This window comes from Gigantopelta aegis, chromosome 1 (genome assembly GCF_016097555.1).
Source record: "Gigantopelta aegis isolate Gae_Host chromosome 1, Gae_host_genome, whole genome shotgun sequence".
Taxonomy (NCBI): domain Eukaryota; kingdom Metazoa; phylum Mollusca; class Gastropoda; order Neomphalida; family Peltospiridae; genus Gigantopelta; species Gigantopelta aegis.
In genome coordinates this window covers 20,335,953-20,362,454 of record NC_054699.1, presented here as the reverse complement: position 1 = coordinate 20,362,454, position 26,502 = coordinate 20,335,953, and the positions used below count along the sequence as shown (strand labels likewise).

General features: G+C 37.0%; 1 protein-coding gene across 1 annotated transcript in view; it reads left to right on the top strand.

Moving 5' to 3' along the window:
• Window positions 1-26,502, top strand: part of LOC121371770 (cAMP-dependent protein kinase catalytic subunit PRKX-like) — a 45,488-nt gene that overhangs the window by 7,548 nt on the left and 11,438 nt on the right. The window contains exons 2-3 of the mRNA XM_041497907.1: window positions 17,709-17,877; window positions 23,436-23,699. Coding sequence (XP_041353841.1) covers window positions 17,709-17,877; window positions 23,436-23,699 — 433 coding nt within the window. The remainder of the gene's footprint in view (window positions 1-17,708; window positions 17,878-23,435; window positions 23,700-26,502) is intronic.

The following is a 26,502-nucleotide window of genomic DNA, read 5'->3' as shown; positions in this document are numbered from 1 at the left end:
AATGGAGAGAGACAGAGATAGAGAAAGGTGGGGGAGAGAGAGAGGGGAGAGAGAGGGAAGAAACATGTTGCCACCACATATTTTGCTTTTTGTTGCCAAATATTATTATGTTGTTATTTTGACACTTGTGGGGAAGGAGAGAGAGAGGAGAGAGAGAGAGAGAGAGAGAGAGAGAGAGAGAGAGAGAGAGAGAGAGAGAGAGAGAATTTCTGTTGTTTAACAATACCATTAGAGCACATTGATTTATTAATCACCATCCTTTGGAGCATTATCAACATGGTTATCAAAGTTTGTTTTGTTTAACGACACCACTAGAGCACATTTATTTATTTAATCACCGGCTATTGGATGTCAAACATTTGGGAATTTTGATGTATAGTCTTAGAGAGGAAACCTGCTACATTGTTCCATTAGTAGCAAGATATATTTTATATGCAAGCACCATCCCACAGACAGGATAGCACACACCACAGCCTTTGATATACCAGTCATGGTGCACTGGCTGGAACGAGAAATAGCCCAATGGGTCCACAGAGAGGGATTGATCCCAGACCGACTGTGCATCAAGTGAGCAATTTACCACTGGGCTACGTCCCGCCCCCTTAAACATAGAGAGAGTGTATATAGAACATACTACACAAATTTCCTGTCAACTACATTTATCTTATGAGTGGTGTTAAAACATATCTAACAAGTGGCATGTTCGAAACCCTAGTGGTATATGAGCACGTTAGACTAGTTACCTACCTGCCTATCTAACAAGTGGCATGTTCGAAACCCTAGTGGTATATGAGCACGTTAGACTAGTTACCTACCTGCCTATCTAACAAGTGGGATGGATATATTTTGAAACGACTTGTAAGACTAATTATTAACCATGGGGCCACTCATGTCAGTCTTCGTAAAATCAAGGTGAGCTGAAGATCGCTCACCTGAAATAGTGCAAGGTGAGCAATCACATGAAGTTTCAAATGCTTCCCTTCCTAAAATTCTCGCTTCAGCCAGTGCACCATGACTGATACATCAAAGGCTGTGCTATGTTCTAAACTGTCTAGTGGAATGATGCATATAACTAGATTACCTACTTGCCTATCTAACAAGGGGCATGTTCGGAAAGAGTAGTATTGAAGTGGCGACAGCAGGTTACCTCCTATCTAACAATATCTATTTTGTGACTCCTTCAACCATGTGGCCGACGCCATGTCAGCCGTAAAATAAAATGTGTTGAGTGCGTCGTGTAAAGCATTTCCATGAAGTTTCAAATGCTTCCCTTCCTAAAATTTTTCAGCCATGCAACCATGACTGATACATCAAAGGCTGTGGTATGTGCTATCCTGTCTAGGAATGATGATGAGATCACTTGCCACAGATGAAGTGGCGACAGCAGGTTTTCTCTCTCAATATCTGTGTGATCCTTAACCATGTGTCCGACGCCATATAGCCGTAAATAAAATGTGTTGAGTGCGTCGTTAAATAAACCATTTCCTTCCTTCCCTTCCTAAACTTTTTCAGGCGAGTGTGGAGGTGAGCAAGAGTGATCACTCACCTTTCCTGAAGAAGATAGGGTGAGACGTAGCCCAGTGGTAAAGCGTTCGCCTGATGCACAGTCAGTCTAGGATCGATCCCTGTCAATGGGCACATTGGGCTATTTCTCTTTCCAGCCAGTGCACCACAACTAGTATGTCAAAGGCCGTGGTATGTGCTATCCTGTCTGTGGGATGGTGCATATAAAAAATCCCTTGCTACTAATTGAAAAATATAATGGATTTCCTCTCTATGATTGTGTCAAAATTACCATATATGTTTGACATTCAATAACCAATGATTAATAAATCAATGTGCTCTAGTGGTGTTTTTAAACAAAACAAACTTCTTCTTTTTTCCTGAAGAAGACTGCACAAGTAATATTCTATTTCTTACATATCCTCAAAAACCAGGTTTAAGATGAATTAAAACATCTTTTCCAACTAAAATGTATTTACATACTTTTACTGAAAGAATAGCTTATCGAGACAAACTAGCCATAGTAAAAGTGTTACGGGAAATATCCAGCGTATAACAATGGCTGTGGTATGTGTTATCCTGTCTGTGGGATGATGCATATAAAAGATCCCTTGATACTAATGGAAAAAATATAGCAGGTTTCCTCTCTATGATTGTATCAAAATGACCATATGTTTGACATTCAGTAGCCAATGATTAATAAATCAGTGTGCTCTAGTGGTGTTGTTAAACAAAACAAACTTCTTTTTTCCCTGAACAAGACTGCACATGTAATATTCTATTTCTTACATAATTATTTTCAAAAACCAGGTTTAAGATGAATTAAGATGAATTAAACCATCTTTTCAAACTAAAATGTATTTACAGACTTTTACTGAAAGAATAGCTTAGAGACAAAATAGTTTTGAGGTGTTGTTAAAGCAACGAAGAATTCATTTCCAGAACACGATCTTTGCCAATTTCCATATTTTGGAGTTCGCAAAGAAGATATACTGATGTTTGTACAACTGAGCAATATGACAACGTTTGTGTCAAAACACTCAAATGAGCTCGTCAAGTATCCCTGTGTATACAGGGTGCAATTTGTTTTTAAAATTTTGATTAGCAGTTTTTCCTACTGGATGGAGAATTGATTAGCAACTATTGGAATTTGATTAGCACTTTAATAAAATGAGTAAACATGAATAAAACACATTCTTTTCAATAATATTGCATATTTCTTATACATGTATCTGTATTGTGGGCTTCTTACCCCAAAATAAAACAAGTACAGAACAGTACATGTGAAGGGTCATCACTGTCACTTGTTTACAAGGCCGTATCCTCCGGAGGTCAAGGGGGGCAGTTGCCTCCCCCTCCACACACACACCCAGAGAATCTCACTTTGATTTTTTTTGGCTATATAGAAAATAGCATAGAAATGTCAGGGTTTAATTTTTATAGTACAACATATTTCTGAATAATATTTGTCAATAGTTATGCTAAGCAGCTTGGTCATCTAACTTGTTCAAAGTGATTTTTTAGTCTTTCCTGAGTTGATTTGTATGTCTAATCCAAAGTGCGATTGAAGCCCGAGAAAAATTCCTCATTTGACTGATCATTCCAACGTATTCGGTGTTCATGTTTGTTATGAAAATTGACAATTCTTAAACGATATATATACGTATTTTACCGGAACATTATTTGCCGAGGCAATTCGCAACTAAAAACGCCAAGCTGTTAATTAGTCGATAATACCGTATGTATACGCAAACATTTTCGCGGCTAAAATAATTCGCGATCAAGCTTTCATTTTACATTTTCACGATAGTTTTTGCCAATAATAAAATAAAAACGACCAATATCAACTGAACTCCTTTCAATGACAGTTTCACGTACGATATAATTATACTCGAGACATTCTCGCTATGCGGTCCCCGTGCCGTTAGTCTTGTCCGCATGTATGTCTGATAATACATGCCGCATGTGTGTCTGATAATACATGATGCAGAAAACTTGAAAAATCACAAACTAGACCAAATACTATTTATTAGTAGTATTCATAGGTTGCATTCAGGTTTACAAATAACGAAAGCCACAAGTATGTATCGAATATGAGAATAATCAGTGTGAAAACAACAAACTGAAATCTCGTAGTCACGAGATACCAGACGTGAGTCCAGCCAGCCGTTTGTCGCTAATGTTTGCCTGACTGTTTTTGACGCAACAAGTTAAACCGAACGACCACTTCAACAACCGGTTAAAATAATTAACAGACATTTTGACTACTGGCTATCGCTGAACGCAGATCATGCATAGCACAGAGTGTCACTTGTAGTATAAAACCACGTGGCAGGTAATTTGACGATAAAAATAAAGTGCATGCGATGCGCTATGCGTTTTGTATCTATAGGCATTATTCAAAGCTAAATCGGAAATAAGTTCACGCGTAATTAAATTTGCGGAGCTATCAGCATGTTCGCAATTTTCGCGGTATATTTAATTCGTGAACATAATATATTTGCGTGCACGGTAGACAACAAGTTCAGTGTACAAGGTCATAGCTGCTTGCAAATTAGGTTACCACGATGACGTAGCAACTAGTACGTTACGTCACTGTTCTTGTTAAAACGTCAAACATACTCCGCGTATTCCGACAGTATTTTCTATTTTCTAACACACGCGAGAAGGTTGTACACTGAGATAAATTTTAAAAATGTTTATCATTGGCGAATCAGTTACCTTGGCTGCGATCACGGAAAATCGACACCCCTAAGTGCGTTCTTCTCCCGCGATCTCAATTCAAAGATCAATTTGGTTACAAAAAACATGCATCGCAAACTGCTAGTCATTGTTACAATTTTGCATCACTTTTTGCGATGCGAACCCGGTCATTTTGCAGCCTGGTATATAGGTTTTTTTCGTTCTTTCTCATCACTGTGTAACGAGGATGAACCGATGATAAACTCGGCGGTGAATATCCCAATAGATGGAGAAAAAGGTTAAGACATTTGAGGGTTGTTCTTGCGAGATAGATGCTGATATTTCCTGCAAGTAAAGGTGTTATGGGAAATATCCAGCATGAGTTGAGAACCGAGATAACATTGACGATATCTCGGTGACCAGTCTGCTGTTAATTCAATCAAGATGGCTTCACTTTTAATGTTTTTATTTTATACCTCATACCTGAAATGAATTTTTTTTTCCGTCCGTCCATCCATCCATCCATCCATCCAACCAACCAGTTATCCATCCATCCATCCATCCATCCATCCATCCATCCAACCAACCAACCAACCAACCATCCATCCATCCATCCATCCATCCATCCACCTATCCACTCATCCATCCATCCATCCGTCCGTCTATCCATCCATCCATCCATCCATCCATCCAACCATCCAACTAACCAACCATCCATAATTTTGTCCAGTCGTCACTCATATACCCCAGTATTTCAAAAGACGATAACACAATATCCATCCATCCATCCATCCATCCATACATTCATCCATCCATCCATACATTCATTCATTCATTCATCCATCCATCCATACATTCATCCATCCATCCATTATTTTTACCAATCAACACTCATATACCCCAGTGTATCAACAGACATGCACACAATATTCATCCATCCATCCATCCATCTGCATATCTGTCCATCCATCCGTCCATCTATTTGTCCATCCATCCATCCATACATCCATACATCCATACATTCATCCATCCATCCATCCATCATTTTTCCAATCGTCACTCATATAGTCCAGTGTATCAACAGACTGAGACATGCACACAACACAGAGGTGAATGATCTGTGGTGCCACAAGGAAGTTGATCTGCCATTGGCAGTTTACAACTTGATAAAGCCACTGACAACAGAGTTGTGAAAGAGCAGCACTCTCTCAAAATAGCACTGCACCTGTCAGAGAGTGTCAGAATGTGGAGGTAAAAGAGAAAAGCAGAGCGAAGTGAGGATATAATTAGAAGGGAGAAGTGTAAACTGGGAACTCGGGGTCTCAGTTGATGGCAATCTTCAACTAAATATACTCTCCGGTTCAGATGGATAAACACAGATCAGCAGAGATGGAAAATGATTTAGCGACTTCTTACTTAGCACTTTTTAAACTATTACTATGGTTGTGTGATGTCTAACATGGTTATTTTGACAGTTGGTCCGATGAGATATGGATGAGGGAGGGAGGGAGGGAGGGAGAGAGAGAGGGAGATATATATATATATATATATATATATATATATATATATATATATAATGAAGAATGGAGAGAGAGAGAGAGACTCCTGGAGAGAAATGGAAAGAGGGCAAAGACAGATGGAGAGAGGGGATAGAGAGAAAGAGAGGGAAGGAGGGAGAGGCAGAGAGTATTAGTAAAAGAAAGAAAAGAGAAAGAGAGACAGATAGGGAGCATAGATTACTCCATCAAAAAAGCCAGGAATCCTTTACATAGGCAGGACAACCTTTGATCTAACGGACAACAAATACCCAAGTGGATCAGAGGGAGGTGGACAACAGATCTTAATAAAGATATATCTGGTATAATGGTCTACTGCCATGATATGACAAAGATGTTTTGCAATTCATGGGGTGGGGCATATCCCAGTGGTAAAGAGCTTGCCTGATGCACGGAGGGTCTAGGATCAATCCCTGTTGGTGGGGCCATTGGGCTATTTCTCCTTCCAGCCAGTGCACCATGACTGGTATATCTAAGGCCATGGTATGTTCTATCCTGTCTGCTGGATGGCGCGTATAAAAGATCTCTTGCTACTAATGGAAAATTGTAGCAGGTTTTCTCTATAAAACTATGTGAAAATGACCATATATTTTACATCCAATAGCTGATGTTTAATAAATCAATGTGCTCTAGTGGTGTCGTTAAATAAAACGAACACTTTTTTTTTTTCACTGTCAATATCTGGTATATGGTCTACTGCCATAATATGTCTTCCACCATGTTTTGTAATACACTGTTTCACAAATCAGTTGTGGCATGATGGAAAATATGTCCCATTTAATACACTTTTATGTGACAGAGATAAACAGCTGCACCTAAAGGATGTCGAAGAATGACATGTCATGGGAAGAAAAATAATGTTCATGATCTATTCTGAAAGGTCGGGTAATAAAAAAAATAATCACAGCTTTAAAGATAGTACTACACAGATTAATTCAGCACCTGGCAGCATCCTTTCATCTCTTAACCTGTTCCTATCATGTGCAGAAATACATGTAGATAACCACAAATGGTTTTTTTGTGTGGGTTTTTTGTGTGTTTGTTGTGTTGTTGTTTTTAGTTGTTGTGATGGTACATGGGGGAGATTAGCCCAGTGGTAAAGTGCTCACTTTACCAGCCAAAATTACCAAATGTTTGACATTCAATAGCCCATGATTAATAAATCAATGTGCTCTAGTGATGTTGTTATATAAACCAAACTTTTAAAACTTTTTCTTCACTTGGTGTATTTTGTAGGTTGTACTCTGTTCAGTAGTGTATTAATATTAAGTACTACATTACATTACATAGTACTCATATAACTACCACAAATGAGTGTGTTAGTGTGACAGAAAGGCAGTGTTATTAAGCACACATGTGCTGGTGTCTAAATTGGCAGACTAGCTAGGGTATAATTAACAACACCTTGTGAACTACTATCAGCGACAAAATTAGACATGATTGTATTTATAATTCGGTGCTGCTTTGATGGCCGTTTGAGAATGCACGCAAGCAGTTGTGCCAACTCGAGCATCAAGCGTTCTCATGCACTGCCAGTCAGGTCGATGTCACCTTGATGTGGACTTAATGCTGTAATAAAGTTAAAAGCTTCTTTCGTTTAACGACACCACTAAAAAAAAGAAAAGAAATGTGTTATTTAACGACGCACTCAACACATTTTAGTTAATGTTATATGGCATCAGACATATGGTTAAGGACCACACAGATATTGAGAGAGGAAACCCGCTGTCGCCACTTCATGGGCTACTCTTTTTTCCATTAGCATCAAGGGATCTTTTATATGCACTAACCCATAGACAGGATGGCACATACAACAGCCTTTGATGTACCAGTCGTTGTGCACTGGCTGGAGCGAGAAATAGCCCAACGACGGAGATCGATCCTAAACCGACTGCGCATCAAGCGAGCGCTTTACCACTGGGCTACGTCCCGCCCCCAGTCAGGTTGGTGTCACCTAGATGTGGGCTTGATGCTGTAATAAAGTTGAAGTTTGTTTTGTTTAATGACACCACTAGAGCACATTGATTAATTAATCATTGGCTATTGGATGTGTGACGCTTTTGATAAATTTTTTACCTATAGTCTTAAAGAGAAAACTAAAGTTTGTTTTGTTTAACGACACCACTAGAGCACATTGATTAATCAGTCATCGGCTATTGGATGTCAAACATGTGGTAAATCGGAGGAATTCCGCTACATTTTTCCTAATGTAGCAAGGGATCTTTTATATGCACTTTGCCACAGGCAGAAAAGCACATACCACGCCTTTACTTTTTGTGGTGCACTGGTTGGAACGAGAGAAAACACAATGACTTGAATGGATCCACCATGATGGTTCGATCCTGCAACGCAAGCACCTCAAGTGAGCACTCAAGCGACAGCAAAATCCTGCCCTCCTGTAATATAGTTTAAAAGTTTGTTTAAAGTTTGTTTTCTTTAACGACACCACTAGAGCACATTGATGTTCCTGTAATATAGAAAGAAAGAAATGTTTTATTTAACGACACATTCAACACATTTTATTTCCGGTTATATGGCGTGAGACATATGGTTACGGACCACACAGATGTTGAGAGGAAACCCGCTGTCACCACTACATGGGCTACTCTTTCCACTTAGCAGAAAGGGATCTTTTATTTGCGCTTCCCACAGGCAAACCATGGCCTTTGTTGAACCAGTTATGGATCACTGTCAGTGCAAGTGGTTTACACCTACCCATTGAGCCTTGCGGAGCACTCACTCAGGGTTTGGAGTCAGTATCTGGATTAAAAATCCCATGCCTCGACTGGGATCTGAACCCAGTACCTACCAGCCTGTAGACCGGTGGCCTAACCACGATGCCACTGAGGCCAGTCGCTGTAATATAGAGTACAGGGTCGCAACAGTTTTGGTGTACCTATGAGAGGAAAGATTGCTACCCCACAATTGCTACCCCAATCACATGTTTCCCCCTCCACCTTGTATATTGGTTGTAAAGTGCTTGTCTGATGCACAGGGGCGAGACGTAGCCCAGTGATAAAGCGCTCGCTCGATGCGTGGTCGGTCAGGGATCGATCCCCGTCAGTGGGCCCATTTGGCTATTTCTTGTCACAGCCAGTGCACCAAAGCTGGTATATCGAAGGCCGTGGTATGTGCTATCCTGTCTGTGGGATGGTGCATATAAAAGATCCCTGCTGCTAATCGGACAGAGTAGCCCATTAAGTGTCGACAGCGGGTTTCCTCTCAATATCTGTGTGGTCCTTAACCATATGTCTGATGCCATATAACCGTGATTAAAATGTGTCGAGTGTGTTGTTAAATAAAACATTTCTTTCTTTCTTTGTCTGATGCACAGTCAATTTAGGATCGATCCCTGTCAGTGGGCCCATTGGGCTATTTTTCATTCCAGCCAGTGCACCACGACTGGTCTATCAAAGGCCGTGGCATGTGCTAGACTGTCTGTATGATGGTGCATATAAAAGATCCCATGCTACTAAGGGATTTTTTAATATGCACCATGCTACAGACAGGATAGTATGTAAAATGGCCTTTGTTATACAAGGCCAGTGTTAAAGTTCTCACTTGATGCACGGTCAGTCTAGGATCAATCCCCGTTGGTGGGTCCATTGGGCTATTTCTTGTTCCAGCCAATGTACCATGACTGGTATATCAAAGGCAGTGGTATGTGTTATCCTGTCTGTGTGATGGTGCTAATGGAAAACGGTGTAGTAGGTTTCCTCTAGGATTACTTATCAAAAAGTATTTGACATCAAATAGCCGATGATTAATTAATCAGTGTGCTCTAGTGGTATTCACTAAAACAAAACAAACTTTAGTTTAGTTTTCCTTATGGATTAGAGCATGCCAGTCAGTTTGGCAGATTTTTGTACTGAGTAAATATTGCTGTGTAAACTGTGTGTTGACCTACAACTATTCACAGAGCTCGGTGGTGGTTGTCTGCTATTGTGTAAGTCTATATTACTCTGTGTGTGTTTGTTTGCACATGGTTAAATATGAATATTATTTATAAGTACGTACAGACAAACCTCTGTTAAGCAACTGCTAAAGAGAGTATTGAAAAATGACATTTTAAGCAGGTGGCTGTTTATTACAGGTCAGTTTATGCTATATTAGATGAGTTGGGAGAATAAACATATGGCCACTTAACACAGGTGGCTGCTTAATACAGGTGGCCACTATAGCAGGTTTCACTGTACTTTGGTTTTGTCTCGTAAATGGAATTTTTTAAAATGAACTTTCAAAACCTCGCCAGAACCTCTATATTCCACCCAATAGCCAATGTGTACTTTTGTGCTGGGGTGTCCTTAAATATTCATTCATTCCAAAACATGAAGTTAGATAAATATATGTTTTATGCTATATTTGAGTTACAAAGTTTGGAAGTTGGACATGAATATTTAGCTTTACATTGTGTTTTTACATAATTATATATTTGTTTGACATCTAATATCTCTCTCTCTCTCTCTCTCTCTCTCTCTCTCTCTCTCTCTCTCTCTCTCTCTCTGAAATTCACAATTTTGACAAAACAAATTGGTTCATTTTAACAGTTACCGTAATTAGCTATACATAGCTGGTTCTGTACATTAAAATTTATTAATACTATATAGGGGAAAAAAACAGGACTTTACAATCAGTTCGTTCTAACCGGTAGGTTGTCTTAAAGTGTATATGTTCTAAAAGTACTTTACTGTAATTGAAAAACAATAAAAAGAGAACATGGTTTAATTTAATTTAGCTATCTGCATGGTGTTTCAAGGTTGTAGACCGTGGTATACAACAGTACAACAGCAGTGGTAATTTGTTTGAAAGTCGGTTGTAGCATGTGTAAGTAAAATCTACAAACTGCACTCCCTTCAACTGCCGGTAGCTTAACTTGATTTACGCAGCTAATACTGTGAAAGTGCAGGGAGATTGAGTAGGCTCAAACATGCACACTAGCTTATTGGCAGTTTAGAGAGATACAGTTATCTGTACAAAATTAACCAACACATGTTCACACCAAATAGACAGTAATTTACACTTCTAGAGTGCATGCTGAAAAAAAGAAAAGAAAAAGAAGAAAAAAAAAAAAAGTGATAGTAATTTTCATATTCATTTTAACTTATTTTCGTGCTTATATCCTAGTGAGGTTCAAGCAGGCTGTCCTGGGCACACACCTCAGCTATCTAGGCTGTCTGTCCAGGACAGTGTGATAGTTGTCAATTGTTAGTGGTTAGCGAGAGAGAAGAGGATGTGGTGGTCTTACACCTTCCTATTGAGTCGTTAAAACTCGCTCCAGGTGAGAGCCGGTACCAGGCTGCGAACCCTGTACCTACCAGCCTTATGTTAGTGGTTAGTGAGAGAGAAGAGAGTGTAGTGGTCTTACACCTACCCACTGAGTCGTTAAAACTCGCTCCAGGTGAGAGCCGGTACCGGGCTGCGAACCCTGTACCTACCAGCCTAATGTTAGTGGTTAGTGAGAGAGAAGAGAGTGTAGTGGTCTTACACCTACCCACTGAGTCGTTAAAACTCGCTCCAGGTGAGAGCCGGTACCGGGCTGCGAACCGTATACCTACCAGTCTTATGTCCGATGGATTAACTACGACACCACCGAGGCCGGTCCAGCAGATTCATTTCATTATCATTTCAATTTATTTTCACGCTTATATCTAATTAACATTCAAGCACGCTGTCCTTGGCACACACTTTAGCTTTCTGGGCTGTCTGTCCAGGACAGTGGGTTAGTTATTAATTGTTGGTGGTTAGTGAGAGAGAAGAGGGGTGTAGTGGCCTTACACCTACCTACTTACACTTACATCTAAAAGTCGCTCTAGGTGGGAGCTGCAAAGCCTGTACCTACATGTACCAGCCTTATGTGCGATGGCTTAACCACGATGCCACTGTAGAAATTATTTTAAAAAAATGCAATGATGAGGATTCCTCTCTAAGATGATGCGTCAGAATTAACAAATGTTTTACATCCAATAGCCGATGATTAATAAATCAATGTGCTCTAGTGGTGTCGTTAAAATACTGGTGACTCCCATTATAAATAAGGTGGGACATAGCCCAGTGGTAAAGCGCCCGCTCGATGCACGGTCGGTCTGGGATCGATCCCTGTCGGTGGGCCCATTGGGCTATTTCTCATTCCAGCCATTGCACCACGACTGGTATATCAAGGCCGTGTATCTGTGGGATGGTGCATATAAAAGATCCCTTGCTATTAATAGAAAAATGTAGCGGATTTCCTCTCTAAGACTGTCAAAATTACCAAATGTTTGACATCCAATAGCCAATGATTAAGAAATCAATGTGCTGTAGTGGTGTTGTTCAACAAAACAAACTACTTCTTCTATTGGTGATTCCGTTATAAATAACATGCATAATAATATGTATCATGGTACAGCATATACATAACAGAGAACATTTTGTTCAGTATCGCATTGTGATTCACTGTGCCAATTTCATACATAATATTAAAACATTAAACGAAAGTTGCTAATCAACATTTTTGAGAAAAAAAAATGTTCCCTGCTTAACATGATGTATCGTGATACACAAAAATTACCATAATACACATTCTTAATGAATATATATATAGAATATGTAAAATATGTATAATATACATGTATATCACTTAGGCCAGATTTTTAGAATTACATCAACTATATGGGAGTGTTATGCAAGCCACCAGAGTCAGATACAAATTGATTACAAGCCATGCATGCTGCATGCATTTTGCGGAGGTGATAAGTACGCTGTATGCATGGGATCTATTTTTAGCATCACTCTTGATAGCTGCACATGCTGCAGACTGCTATTTTTAGACCGTGGAATACTGCATATACCTATCAGCGTTGAAGCCTGTCTAGTATATAGATAACTCCAGAGACAGAAACCTACACTGACCTTTATACTATAAAACAGACCCTTCCTACATACAGCCAGCATAGGCGTATGGGCTTCCATTTTTTTTCGGGGGTAGGGGTGGGGGAGCATGCTGATTTTTGCCCACATTAAATGAAAGTGCCAAAATCTGGATTACGGCATTTATTCATATTCCATCATTGGGCCCATTAGGCTGTTTCTCATTCCAGCCAGTGCACCACAGCTGGTATATCAAAGGCTGTGGTATGTGCTATCCTGTCTGTGGGATAGTGCATATAAAAGATCTGTTACTAATTGAAAAAAAATGTAGCGGGTTTTCTTCTCTGAGACTACATGTCAAAATGACCAAATGTTTGACATCCAGTAGCCGATGATTAATAAATCATTGTGCTCTAGTGGTGTCATTGTTATTCATATTTGTATTACTACCAAACAGCTACATATATGGTTACAAACGAAATACTATGCATCTTTACTTGGATTACAAATAATATTATGAGTAGAATGATGGAAATACATGGACTGTATACTGCCGTCTGTATAGATAGCAGTGGCATAGGAAGGTGCCAAAAAGTGAGGGGCACAAATACATATAAATAAATATATATACAGTAGAATCTCGTTGGCTCGACCTTGGAAGGGTCGAACACACCGCAACGCTCGAACCAAAAATGAAGTCCTGAGTTTTTTGTTCAGTAAACCCTTATATTAACTGTTGATGGGTCGAACACATTCAGGGTCGACTATAAGCCTTCGCCCGAACTAAATTATCAGTCCCGTCTGTGTTATTAGCTATATTTCCCTCGAACTGGTGATCCATCAGATATTGAATGGGAAACCACCGAAAAGGATCAATTATTGCTGTGCTTGCGCAGTTGGTTATTACAACCTACGGATGAATTATTTAGGCAGAATGAACTATAGATGAATTGGGGAATCGCCATGCAATCCTTTCTTTATGTTGTTTGTTAGGCGGCTATCGGTAATGATCTTTCAAGTACAGCTAGTGTTACAGTAACAATTAGATGAACCATGACACCAATCAAACAATTAGTGCACACACGGGTCTCAACATAAAGCGTTACTTTGAACACGTCTGCAAGACCAGTTTTAAATGAAACAATGGGCAACTCGCCGTCGTCACTTCAGCAACCACATATTTAATTAATACCTTCAAGGGCTTCTGCATCACACAATCGGCGTAATTTCTAACAAATTCTTTCACTCAGATATTTTGCTATATAACACATTGATGAAATTTTTAAGTTTGCAGTTACCAAAATAATATGTAACTTTCTAACTGATGTCACGGAAATATCTGATGTTGATCGAATGGTTCGGTCGAACTACCCGATGGGTTGAACACTTTCTCAAGTACTGAATAGGTTCAAGCCAACGGGATTCAACTGTATATATATATATATATATATATATATATATATATATATATATATATATATACTATTGCTGCTGCTACTGGATCAAGAATCAAGAAAAATCGGGGGACACATGCACCCCCCCCCCCCCCACCACCACCCCCATCCACTTCCTACGCCAGTGGATAGAGCTCTGAAGTGTGTGCCCAGGATAGCGAGTTTGAATCTTAATTGGATGTAAGCATAAACATACAGTTAGCAGATGAGTTGCCTGTCTCCACACTGATGAGATGGAACTATAGAGTGACCTTTATAACAAACTGGACTGCTTACATACTGGTTAAAATACACATACAGTCATTTGTATACAGGGTGTGAACCACCAAATCAAACTGCTAGATGACAATCTTAACAATGTGGCTAAATCTCTCATCTGCTTAGTAAATCAGGGAAAAATGTGGGGTTAAGTTGCTAGCTTGGGATATAACAGTTCTAAGCAGGTTTGACTACCTTGGTTACACACAAAAATAGTCATTCAAATTATTACAATTCTAGGGGAGGTATTTAGCTCAGTCGGTTGAGTGCTCGCTTGAGGTGCTTGCTTCGCAGGATCTAACCACCTTGGTGGATCCATTCAACTAATTGTTTTTTTTCTCTCATTCCAACCAGTGCACCACAACTGGACAAAGGCTGTGGTATGTGTTTTCCTGTCTGTGAGAAAGTGCATATAAAAGATTTCTTGCTGCATTAGGAAAAATGCAGCAGATTTCCTCTGATGACTACGTGTCAGAATTACTAAATATTTTATATCCAATATCCGATGATTAATTATGTGCTCAAGTGTTGTTGTTAAACAGAACAAACTTTACTTTATTACAATTCCTTTTCAGTTAGGGCTGTTCATGACAAGTTGGAATATAAAATCCTGGCTCTACACAGAACATATTACTTATATATGGATTAATTGTCCATCCCCAGAATATTCACAGACAATAAAAATAGTAATACGTCCGCAGAGTGGAATGTAGATATAGTTGTTCAGTGACATATAGATACTTCGTCTTCTTGTTTTTTCGTGTGCTTATATCCAATTAAGGATGAAGCAGCCTGTCCTGGGCACACACCTCAGCTATCTGGGCAGTCTGTCCAGGACAGTGGGTTAGTTGTTATTGGTTAGCGAGAGAGAAGAGGGTGTAGTGGTTTTACACCTACCCATTGAGTTGTTAAAACTAGCTTTGGGTGAGCGCTGGAACCGGGCTGCATGTGAACCCAGTACCTGCCTGATCGATCCCTGTCTGTGGGCCCTTTGGGCTATTTCTCTTTCCAACCAGTGCACTATGACTGGTATATCAAAGGCTGTGGTATGTGTTATCCTGTCTGTGGGATGATGCATATGAAAGATCCCTTGCTGCTAAACGAAAAGAGTAGCCCATGAAGTTGTGACAGCAGGTTTCCTCTCTTGATATCTGTGTGGTCCATAACCATATGTCTAACGCCATATAAACGTAAATAAAATGTGTTGAATGCGTCGTTAAATGAAACATTTCCCAGTACCTGCCAGCCTTATGTCCGCTGGCTTAACCACGACACCACCAAGGCCAGTCTAGATACTAATATGGTTTTGGACAACTTGTTTACATCACATAAATACATTAATTTCACTGTGAAAAGTATTGTTGAGCAGTTTTATTCACTGATCTGATTATACATAGTAGTGAAGGCTGGACAATTGACAATCCCTTTGATGAATTCATAGACACTAGCTGATGTATGGGTTGACCGAACACGCTGAAGTGATACTATAACTAAAGAGAAGCAATATCCTACACATGGAATAATTCTCGTATGTCACACGTATACGTATTTGTTGATGCAGTGCTTAATTAACCCATCAGATCTTGTGCCAGATATAGACCATAGTGTAGGTGGCACATAGTGTTATGTAGCATAGCATATGTTAGACATATGTCTCCAGTAATTGGGAGAGTTCATTTCCAAAATGCTATTTGTCCATTTATGTCATTTTGAGTAAAACATGATTTTGCTGCATCAGGACATGGAAATATATCACACGAAGCACAATTTTAACATCCTGTTCAATGGACATAGATTGTGTGTCCTGTAACCTCGTAAAATTGTTTTCTATGTATTTATAATACTGGTGACAGTTACAAAAAACCCAAACCTGATTTCATTGAAGGAAATGTTTTATTTAATGACGCACTCAACACATTTTATTTACGGTTATATGGCATCGGACATATGGTTAAGGACCACACACATTAAGAGAGGAAACCCACTGTCACCATTTCATGGGCTACTCTTTTTTTTTATTAACAGCAAGGCATCTTTTATATGCACCATCCTACAGACAGGATAGCACATACCACGGCCTTTGATATACCAGTCATGGTGCACTGGCTGGAATAAGAAATAGCCCAATGGGCGGGCTCACTGATGGGGATCGATCCCACACCGACCCGCGCATCAAGCGAGCTCTTTGCCACTGGATTACGTCACACCCCAGATCCAATAGCCCATCACACTTCAAGGGGGAATGCTCTACTACTGAAGTTAAAGTTAATATTTGTTTTGTTTAACGACACCACTAGAGCACATTCATTTATTAATCATCAGCTATTGAATGTCAAACATTTGATAATTCTGACATATAGAGCAAACCGACAACATTTTTTCATTAGCAGCAAAGGATCTTTTATATGCACCATCACACAGACAGGATAGCACATATCATGACCTTTGATATACCAGTCGTAGTGAACTGGCTGGAAAGAGAAATGGCCCAATGGACCAACCAATTGGGATTGATCTTAGACTGACCATACATCAAGCGAGTGCTTTACCACTGGGCTACATCCCGTCCCCCTACTCTACAGGGTATTGAATTCTGTGGTTGGTCTTAAACAGAAGCTGTGTCTTCAGTGTTTCTACCAGAAAGAAATGTTTGGGTATGGCGCTATGGAATTGAATGCAACCACAGTCTCCCTGAGAAAGAAAATGTGTGAAGTTTAGGGTTAGTGTTAAGAAAATCGTACAGTAATGATAAGAGTAATTATTTTTGTCAGCCAGTGCACCATGACTGGTATATCAAAGGCTGTGGTATGTACTGTCCTGTCTGTGAGATGGTGTGTATAAAAGATCCCTTGCTGCTAATCGAAAAGAGTAGCCCACGAAGTGGCGACAGCGGGTTTCCTCTCTCAATAACTGTGTAGTCCGTAATCATATGTCCGACGCCATATAACCGTAAATAAAATGTGTTGAGTGCGTCATTAAATAAAACATTTCTTTCTTTTTTTCTTTTCTCAGTATGACTAGAACATCTTATAACTGAATGTTTACTATGTTTCAGTTACAGGGACGTAGGTGTCTGATTTATAGTGGTTTCATTGTATATGGCTAGAACATTTTATAACTGAATGTTTACTGTTTCAAGTATGGAGACGTAGGTGTCCGATTTACAGAAGTTTCACTGTATATCACTTGAACATCTGATAACTGAATGTTTACTTTGTTTCAGGTTTACTGTGTTTCAAGTATGGGGACGTAGGTGTTCAGTTTATAGTGGTTTCACTGTATATGACTAGAACATTTGATAACTGAATGTTTACTTTGTTTCAGGTATGGGGACGTAGGTGTTCAGTTTATAGGGGTTTCACTGTATATGACTAGAACATCTAATAACTGAGTGCTTACTGTCTTTCAGGTACTGGGACATTTGGACGTGTGGTGTTGGTCCGGCACAAAGATTCGAAGGATTACTATGCATTAAAGGCACTGTCCATGGCAGACATTATGCGATTGAAACAAGATGAACACATCAAAAATGAAAAAGACATTCTCTCACAATGCAATCATCCATTCATTGTCAATTTGTAAGTGTAATTCTCTTATATAGTGAAGTTTAAAGACATTCTCTCACAATGTAATCATCCATTCATTATCAATTTGTAAGTGTAATTCTCTTATACAGTGAAGTTTAAAGACATTCTCTCACAATGCAATCATCCATTCATTGTCAATTTGTAAGTGTAATTCTCTTATATAGTGAAGTTTAAAGACATTCTCTCACAATGTAATCATCCATTCATTGTCAATTTGTAAGTGTAATTCTCTTATACAGTTAACTTTAAAGACATTCTCTCACAATGTAATCATCCATTCATTGTCAATTTGTAAGTGTTCTCTTATACAGTGAAGTTTAAAGACGTTCTCTCACAATGTAATCATCCATTCATTGTCAATTTGTAAGTGTAATTCTCTATATAGTGAAGTTTAAAGACATTCTCTCACAATGCAATCATCCATTTATTGTCAATTTGTAAGTGTAATTCTCTTATACAGTTAAGTTTAAAGACGTTCTCTCACAATGTAATCATCCATTCATTGTCAATTTGTAAGTGTAATTCTCTTATACAGTGAAGTTTAAAGACATTCTCTCACAATGTAATCATCCATTCATTGTCAATTTGTAAGTGTAATTCTCTTATACAGTGAAGTTTAAAGACATTCTCTCACAATGCAATCATCCATTCATTGTCAATTTGTAAGTGTAATTCTCTTATATAGTGAAGTTTAAAGACATTCTCTCACAATGCAATCATCCATTCATTGTTCATTTGTAAGCGTTCTCTTATACAGTGAAGTTTAAAGACATTCTCTCACAATGCAATTATCCATTCATTGTCAATTTATAAGCGTTCTCTTATACAGTGAAGTTTAAAGACATTCTCTCACAGTGCAGTCATCCATTCATTGTCAATTTGTAAGTGTAATTCTCTTATACAGTGAAGTTTAAAGACATTCTCTCACAATGCAATTATCCATTCATTGTCAATTTGTAAGCATTGTCTTATACAGTGAAGTTTAAAAACATTCTCTCACAATGTAATCATCCATTCATTGTCAATTTGTAAGTGTAATTCTCTATATAGTGAAGTTTAAAGATATTCTCTCACAATGCAATCATCCATTGATTGTCAATTTGTAAGTGTAATTCTCTTATACAGTTAAGTTTAAAGACATTCTCTCACAATGTAATCATCCATTCATTGTCAATTTGTAAGTGTAATTCTCTTATACAGTTAACTTTAAAGACATTCTCTCACAATGTAATCATCCATTCATTGTCAATTTGTAAGTGTTCTCTTATACAGTGAAGTTTAAAGACGTTCTCTCACAATGTAATCATCCATTCATTGTCAATTTGTAAGTGTAATTCTCTATATAGTGAAGTTTAAAGACATTCTCTCACAATGCAATCATCCATTTATTGTCAATTTGTAAGTGTAATTCTCTTATACAGTTAAGTTTAAAGACGTTCTCTCACAATGTAATCATCCATTCATTGTCAATTTGTAAGTGTAATTCTCTTATACAGTGAAGTTTAAAGACATTCTCTCACAATGTAATCATCCATTCATTGTCAATTTGTAAGTGTAATTCTCTATATAGTGAAGTTTAAAGACATTCTCTCACAATGCAATCATCCATTCATTGTCAATTTGTAAGTGTAATTCTCTTATATAGTGAAGTTTAAAGACATTCTCTCACAATGTAATCATCCATTCATTATCAATTTGTAAGTGTAATTCTCTTATACAGTGAAGTTTAAAGACATTCTCTCACAATGCAATCATCCATTCATTGTCAATTTGTAAGTGTAATTCTCTTATATAGTGAAGTTTAAAGACATTCTCTCACAATGTAATCATCCATTCATTGTCAATTTGTAAGTGTAATTCTCTTATACAGTTAACTTTAAAGACATTCTCTCACAATGTAATCATCCATTCATTGTCAATTTGTAAGTGTTCTCTTATACAGTGAAGTTTAAAGACGTTCTCTCACAATGTAATCATCCATTCATTGTCAATTTGTAAGTGTAATTCTCTATATAGTGAAGTTTAAAGACATTCTCTCACAATGCAATCATCCATTTATTGTCAATTTGTAAGTGTAATTCTCTTATACAGTTAAGTTTAAAGACGTTCTCTCACAATGTAATCATCCATTCATTGTCAATTTGTAAGTGTAATTCTCTTATACAGTGAAGTTTAAAGACATTCTCTCACAATGTAATCATCCATTCATTGTCAATTTGTAAGTGTAATTCTCTTATACAGTGAAGTTTAAAGACATTCTCTCACAATGCAATCATCCATTCATTGTCAATTTGTAAGTGTAATTCTCTTATATAGTGAAGTTTAAAGACATTCTCTCACAATGCAATCATCCATTCATTGTTCATTTGTAAGCGTTCTCTTATACAGTGAAGTTTAAAGACATTCTCTCACAATGCAATTATCCATTCATTGTCAATTTATAAGCGTTCTCTTATACAGTGAAGTTTAAAGACATTCTCTCACAGTGCAGTCATCCATTCATTGTCAATTTGTAAGTGTAATTCTCTTATACAGTGAAGTTTAAAGACATTCTCTCACAATGCAATTATCCATTCATTGTCAATTTGTAAGCATTGTCTTATACAGTGAAGTTTAAAAACATTCTCTCACAATGTAATCATCCATTCATTGTCAATTTGTAAGTGTAATTCTCTATATAGTGAAGTTTAAAGATATTCTCTCACAATGCAATCATCCATTGATTGTCAATTTGTAAGTGTAATTCTCTTATACAGTTAAGTTTAAAGACATTCTCTCACAATGTAATCATCCATTCATTGTCAATTTGTAAGTGTAATTCTCTTATACAGTTAACTTTAAAGACATTCTCTCACAATGTAATCATCCATTCATTGTCAATTTGTAAGTGTTCTCTTATACAGTGAAGTTTAAAGACGTTCTCTCACAATGTAATCATCCATTCATTGTCAATTTGTAAGTGTAATTCTCTATATAGTGAAGTTTAAAGACATTCTCTCACAATGCAATCATCCATTTATTGTCAATTTGTAAGTGTAATTCTCTTATACAGTTAAGTTTAAAGACGTTCTCTCACAATGTAATCATCCATTCATTGTCAATTTGTAAGTGTAATTCTCTTATACAGTGAAGTTTAAAGACATTCTCTCACAATGTAATCATCCATTCATTGTCAATTTGTAAGTGTAATTCTCTATATAGTGAAGTTTAAAGACATTCTCTCACAATGCAATCATCCATTCATTGTCAATTTGTAAGTGTAATTCTCTATATAGTGAAGTTTAAAGACATTCTCTCACAATGTAATCATCCATTCATTGTCAATTTGTAAGTGTAATTCTCTTATACAGTTAAGTTTAAAGACATTCTCTCACAATGTAATCATCCATTCATTGTCAATTTGTAAGTGTTCTCTTATACAGTGAAGTTTAAAGACATTCTCTCACAATGCAGTTGTCCATTCATTGTCAATTTGTAAGTGTTCTCTTATACAGGTTTGTGCCCAAATTAGTGAAATCTAAAACCCCTGTCTTATTATAAGACAATTTGTTTTTACAATTTTTATCCATTCAGTGTAAATTTGAAAGTGCTTTCTTATACATTTTAATTTTTAAGTCTTATAAATTTTTTTGACAATTATCATCCATTCGTGAATTGTAAATTTGTAAGTGCTTTCTTATACATTTTAGTTTTAAGTCTTAATAAATAATTAAATTTCCATTATGTTCATTACAATTTAATGTCATCGCAGTGATCCAGCCATATAGCAATGCGAGTTTGTTAATTTCTCGATTTTATATAAAAATTACGTTGTTAGAGAAGGTCATATCTGATGACATCATTTTATATTGGTATTTTATCTTATTGAGTATTATTATTATTTAAGAGCCAAAAAATAAATAAACATAAAATATAAATTATAATGTTATTATTAGTTAGTATGTTTCAAATTTAATTACGAGAATGGTCTGTTATTTTTTTTACGTTCATCTGGGTATGAAAAAAAAATTAATTGCTGATTCACACAGTTTGCAGATGATTTGTTTTTATTCATACCCCAATGAACAATAACAGACAGTGCTTAAAAAGATATCTCCAAGCCCAAAATTAGCCATTTTTTGTAAAAATTAGCCAATGGCTAATTTGGCTATTGACAGCACAAGCTCTGCTTAATCTACCTGGCGAAATGGTGCTCTTATTTGCGAAAAAAAGAAGTCTTGTCAAGTTACCAAGTTATCAGCAGTAGTGATATGTGAAGTTGTGATAACATTTGGGACCTAATCCAATTTCAAAAAAAATAAAATCACATAACAACAACAAGATACTACTTGTTTAGTGTCAAAGATCACTTCACACTTTGTTGTCAGTGGCTATCCTTTGTTTAAAAATTACTTTGTTGCAAGACGTGCATTGCTGTTGCACCAATGACAGTGACCAGTCAAGCGTTATTTGGTTCTTGGCTTAACTTGACTTGAATAATTTTTTCATGCTCATATACCACTAGAGTTTCGAGCATGTCCGTCCCGGGGCCTTTCTCTGGATAGCCAGTGACTTGCTCCGGGACAGAGGTTCTTGGCTAGATTCATTTCAATAATGCCAACAAAACCCCCAACTAATTAGTATTTATCAGGACACATTAATTATCAGTAACCATGGTCCGTAACCATATGTCTGACGCCATATAACCGTAAATAAAATGTGTTGAGTGCATCTTTAAATAAAACATTTCTTTCTTTCTTTCTTTCTTTCAGTTATTTTGTTTTAAATTTGAAAGAAATAAGTGTTAATTTTCATTAGTCCATTTATTTTTAACAAGTTGATTTATTTTTAACAAGTTTTTTTTTGTTGAAAAGTTGTTTATTTTTGACAAATTTTATTTTAATTTTACAAGTTGTTTATTTATTTACACGTCATTTATTTATTTTACAAGTTATTTATTTATTTAAAAAGTTCTTTATTTATTTTACAAGTTATTTATTTATTTTACAAGTTGTCTATTTATTTTTTGACAAGTTTATTTATTTTTTACATGTTGTTTATTTATTTTACAAGTTATTTATTTATTATTTATTTATTTTAGACAAGTTGTTTATTTATTTTACAAGTTATTTATTTATTTTACAAGTTATTTATTTATTTTACAGTTGTTTTTTTTTGTTTATTTATTTGACAAGTTGTTTATTTATTTTTGACAAGTTGGTCATTTATTTCAACATGTTGTTTATTTATTTTACAAGTTATTTATTTATTTCTTATTTATTTATTTTAGACAGGTTGTTTATTTATTTTTGAAAAGTTGTTTATTTATTTTTTTACCAGTTGTTTATTTATTTAGGAAAAATTGTTCTTTATTTGACAAGTTGTTTCTTTATTTGACAAGTTGTTTCTTTATTTGACAAGTTGTTTATTTACTTTTTACCAGTTTGTTTATTTATTTAGGAAAAATTGTTTCTTTATTTGACAAGTTGTTTCTTTATTTGACAAGTTGTTTCTTTATTTTGGAAAAGTTATTTATTTCTGTGACAAGTTGTTTATTTATCTTTTTACAGGTTGTGGACCCACCATGATGACAAGTTTCTGTACATGTTAATGGAGTACGTGCCTGGTGGGGAACTATTTTCTTATTTGCGCAACTTCGGACGCTTCAGCAATTCTGATGCAAATTTCTACGCATGTGAAATTATTTCAGCATTAGAATACCTCCATTCAAAATCCATTGTATATAGAGACTTGAAGCCGGAGAACTTATTACTGGATGTCGACGGACATTTAAAAATCACAGATTTTGGTTTTGCCAAATTTGTTCAAGACAGGTAAAGTATTTAGCTGTAATGTGATAGAGTATCTTAAGGGTGGGACGTAGCCCAGTGGTAAATCACTCGATTGATGTGCGATCAGTCTGGGATCGATCTCTGGGCTATTTCTCGTTCCAGCCAGTGCACCACGACTGGTATATCAAAGGTTGTGGTATGTACTACCCTGTCTGTGAGATGGTGCATATAAAAGATCCCTTGCTACTAATGGAAAAATGTAGCGGGTTTCCTCTCTAAGACTATATGTCGAAATTACCAAATGTTTGACATCCAATAGACAATGATTATTAAATCAATGTGCTCTAGTGGTGTCGTTAAACAAAACAAACTTTAACTTTAGAGTATCTTAACTAGAGCCAAGTTGTTCAAAGCTTGAATAAATTAACCCTGTGTTACCTAGGTATTTTTTCCTTTAAATATCTTTGTATAAAAACCAGGGCTTCTAGAATTTGTATAAAATCTACTAGCAATGGGATCAGTGATTTAAAACATTTACTAGCCACGATTAAAAATTCACTAGCCTTACTTTACTATAGATTAATACAATTTTACTAAATAACTGAATAATTATATATTTATGTCACCTAAAGAGGGAATCAGTGCTTAAAAACACTAACATCTGGGGGTTGGGGTGGGGGCAGGATATTCATATTTACAAAACATTTACTAGCCGTCGGGCATGGCAATAGTAGTTATTTACTAGCCCAACATTGAATATCACTAGCCATAGGAGTGGGGCTACCGTAATCTAGAAGCCTCGTCGGGCATGGCAATGGTAGTTATTTACTAGCCCAACATTGAATATCACTAGCCATAGGAGTGGGCTACCGTAATCTAGAAGCCTCGTTGGGCATGGCAATGGTAGTTATTTACTAGCCCAACATTGAATATCACTAGCCATGGGAGTGGGGCTACCATAATCTAGAAGCCCTGTCTGGCATGGCAATAGTAGTTATTTACTAGCCCAACATTGAATATCACTAGCCATAGGACTGGGGCTACCATAATCTAGAATCCCCAAAATAAATACCTTAAAGTCACAGACTCTAGTTTTAACCCGTGAAAATTGTATACCAGTAAGTGTGATGTCGTTAGAGATTATAGAAAGAAAGAAAGGAATGTTTTTATTTAACGATGCACTCAACACATTTTATTTATGGTTATATGGCGTCAGACATATGGTTAAGGACCACACAGATTTTGAGAGAGGAAACCTGCTGTCACCACTACATGGGCTACTCTTTCCGATTAGCATCAAGGGATTTTTTATTTGTGCTTCCCACAGGCAGTATAGTACAAACCATGGCCTTTGTTGAATCAGTTATGGATCACTGGTCGATGCAAATGATTTACACCTACCCATTGAGCCTTGCGGAGCCCTCACTCAGGGTTTGGAGTCTGTATCTGGATTAAAAATCCCATGCCTCGACTGGGATCTGAACCCAGTACCTACCAGCCTGTAGACTGATGGTCTAACCACGATGCCACCGAGGCCAGTTGTTACAGATTATAGTCTAGACTCTAGACAGGAGGCTAATTCCACAAAATCCTATTTGTTAAAAGCAAACAACTGGTGTAAATTGATAGTTAGGATATTCCTCTTCAAAATTAATCTGGTTGTCATGTTGAAAAAAAAATCATGCAGCTTAGAGGTCAAAATTGGGTGGTCGGTCTAGGATTAATCCTTGTCAGTGTGTGCAGTGGTCTATTTCTCGCCCTTGCCAGTGCACATGAAAGGTATATCAAAGGCCGTGATGTGTACTGTCCTTTCTTGCCCACTGGACAGGGTTATCCAGCTTTTGCACGGTGCTAGAAAAGTCTGTCTGACCCTAAGGCTAGATAAATCTGTCCGACCCGAGGGCTAGACAATTTCTACATACACGTGACATCATAACTCATTCTTTACAATGATTGACGTCATAACTCATGGTTTTCAGAATTCTGTCTGTGGGATGATGGTGCATACAAAAGATTCCTTGCTCTACTATTGGAAATATTTACCATGAGTCCTCTCAGACTATATACTAGTATCAAAATGACCAGGTGTGCTCTAAGTGGTGTCATTAAACAAAGCAAACAGTTTCGACAAATCATCTATTTAAACGTTTAACTTTATTCACAGATACATCATGTTTAGTGGCCTAGCTCTGGGTGAGCAAACAGTTTCGACAAATCATCTATTTAAACTTTAACTTTATTCACAGATACATCATGTTTAGTGGGCTAGCTCTGGGTGAGCAAACAGTTTCGACAAATCATCTATTTAAACTTTAACTTTATTCACAGATACATCATGTTTAGTGGGCTAGCTCTGGGTGAGCAAACAGTTTCGACAAATCATCTATTTAAACTTTAACTTTATTCACAGATACATCATGTTTAGTGGCCTAGCTCTGGGTGAGCAAACAGTTTCGACAAATCATCTATTTAAACTTTAACTTTATTCACAGATACATCATGTTTAGTGGGCTAGCTCTGGGTGAGCAAACAGTTTCGACAAATCATCTATTTAAACTTAAAATATTGCAGACACTCTAACATTATTTTCAAATTTTAACTTTTTACTACAGGTGTGTAAATAACATGATGTCTGTTAGCCAAGAAAGTTGACTCAGATTACATTAACAGTTACAGCTGGGTGGTCCAGGGTCTGTGATCTGTCCCCCCCCCACCACCACATACAATGTATATAATGTAATTTGGCCCCTTTTCAGGTGAGAGAAAAGCTATTATTACCTATGTAGTTAAAAATATTTTGGTACATGAACATGTCAAAGTGATACGTCCCACTAGAAGTACTGAA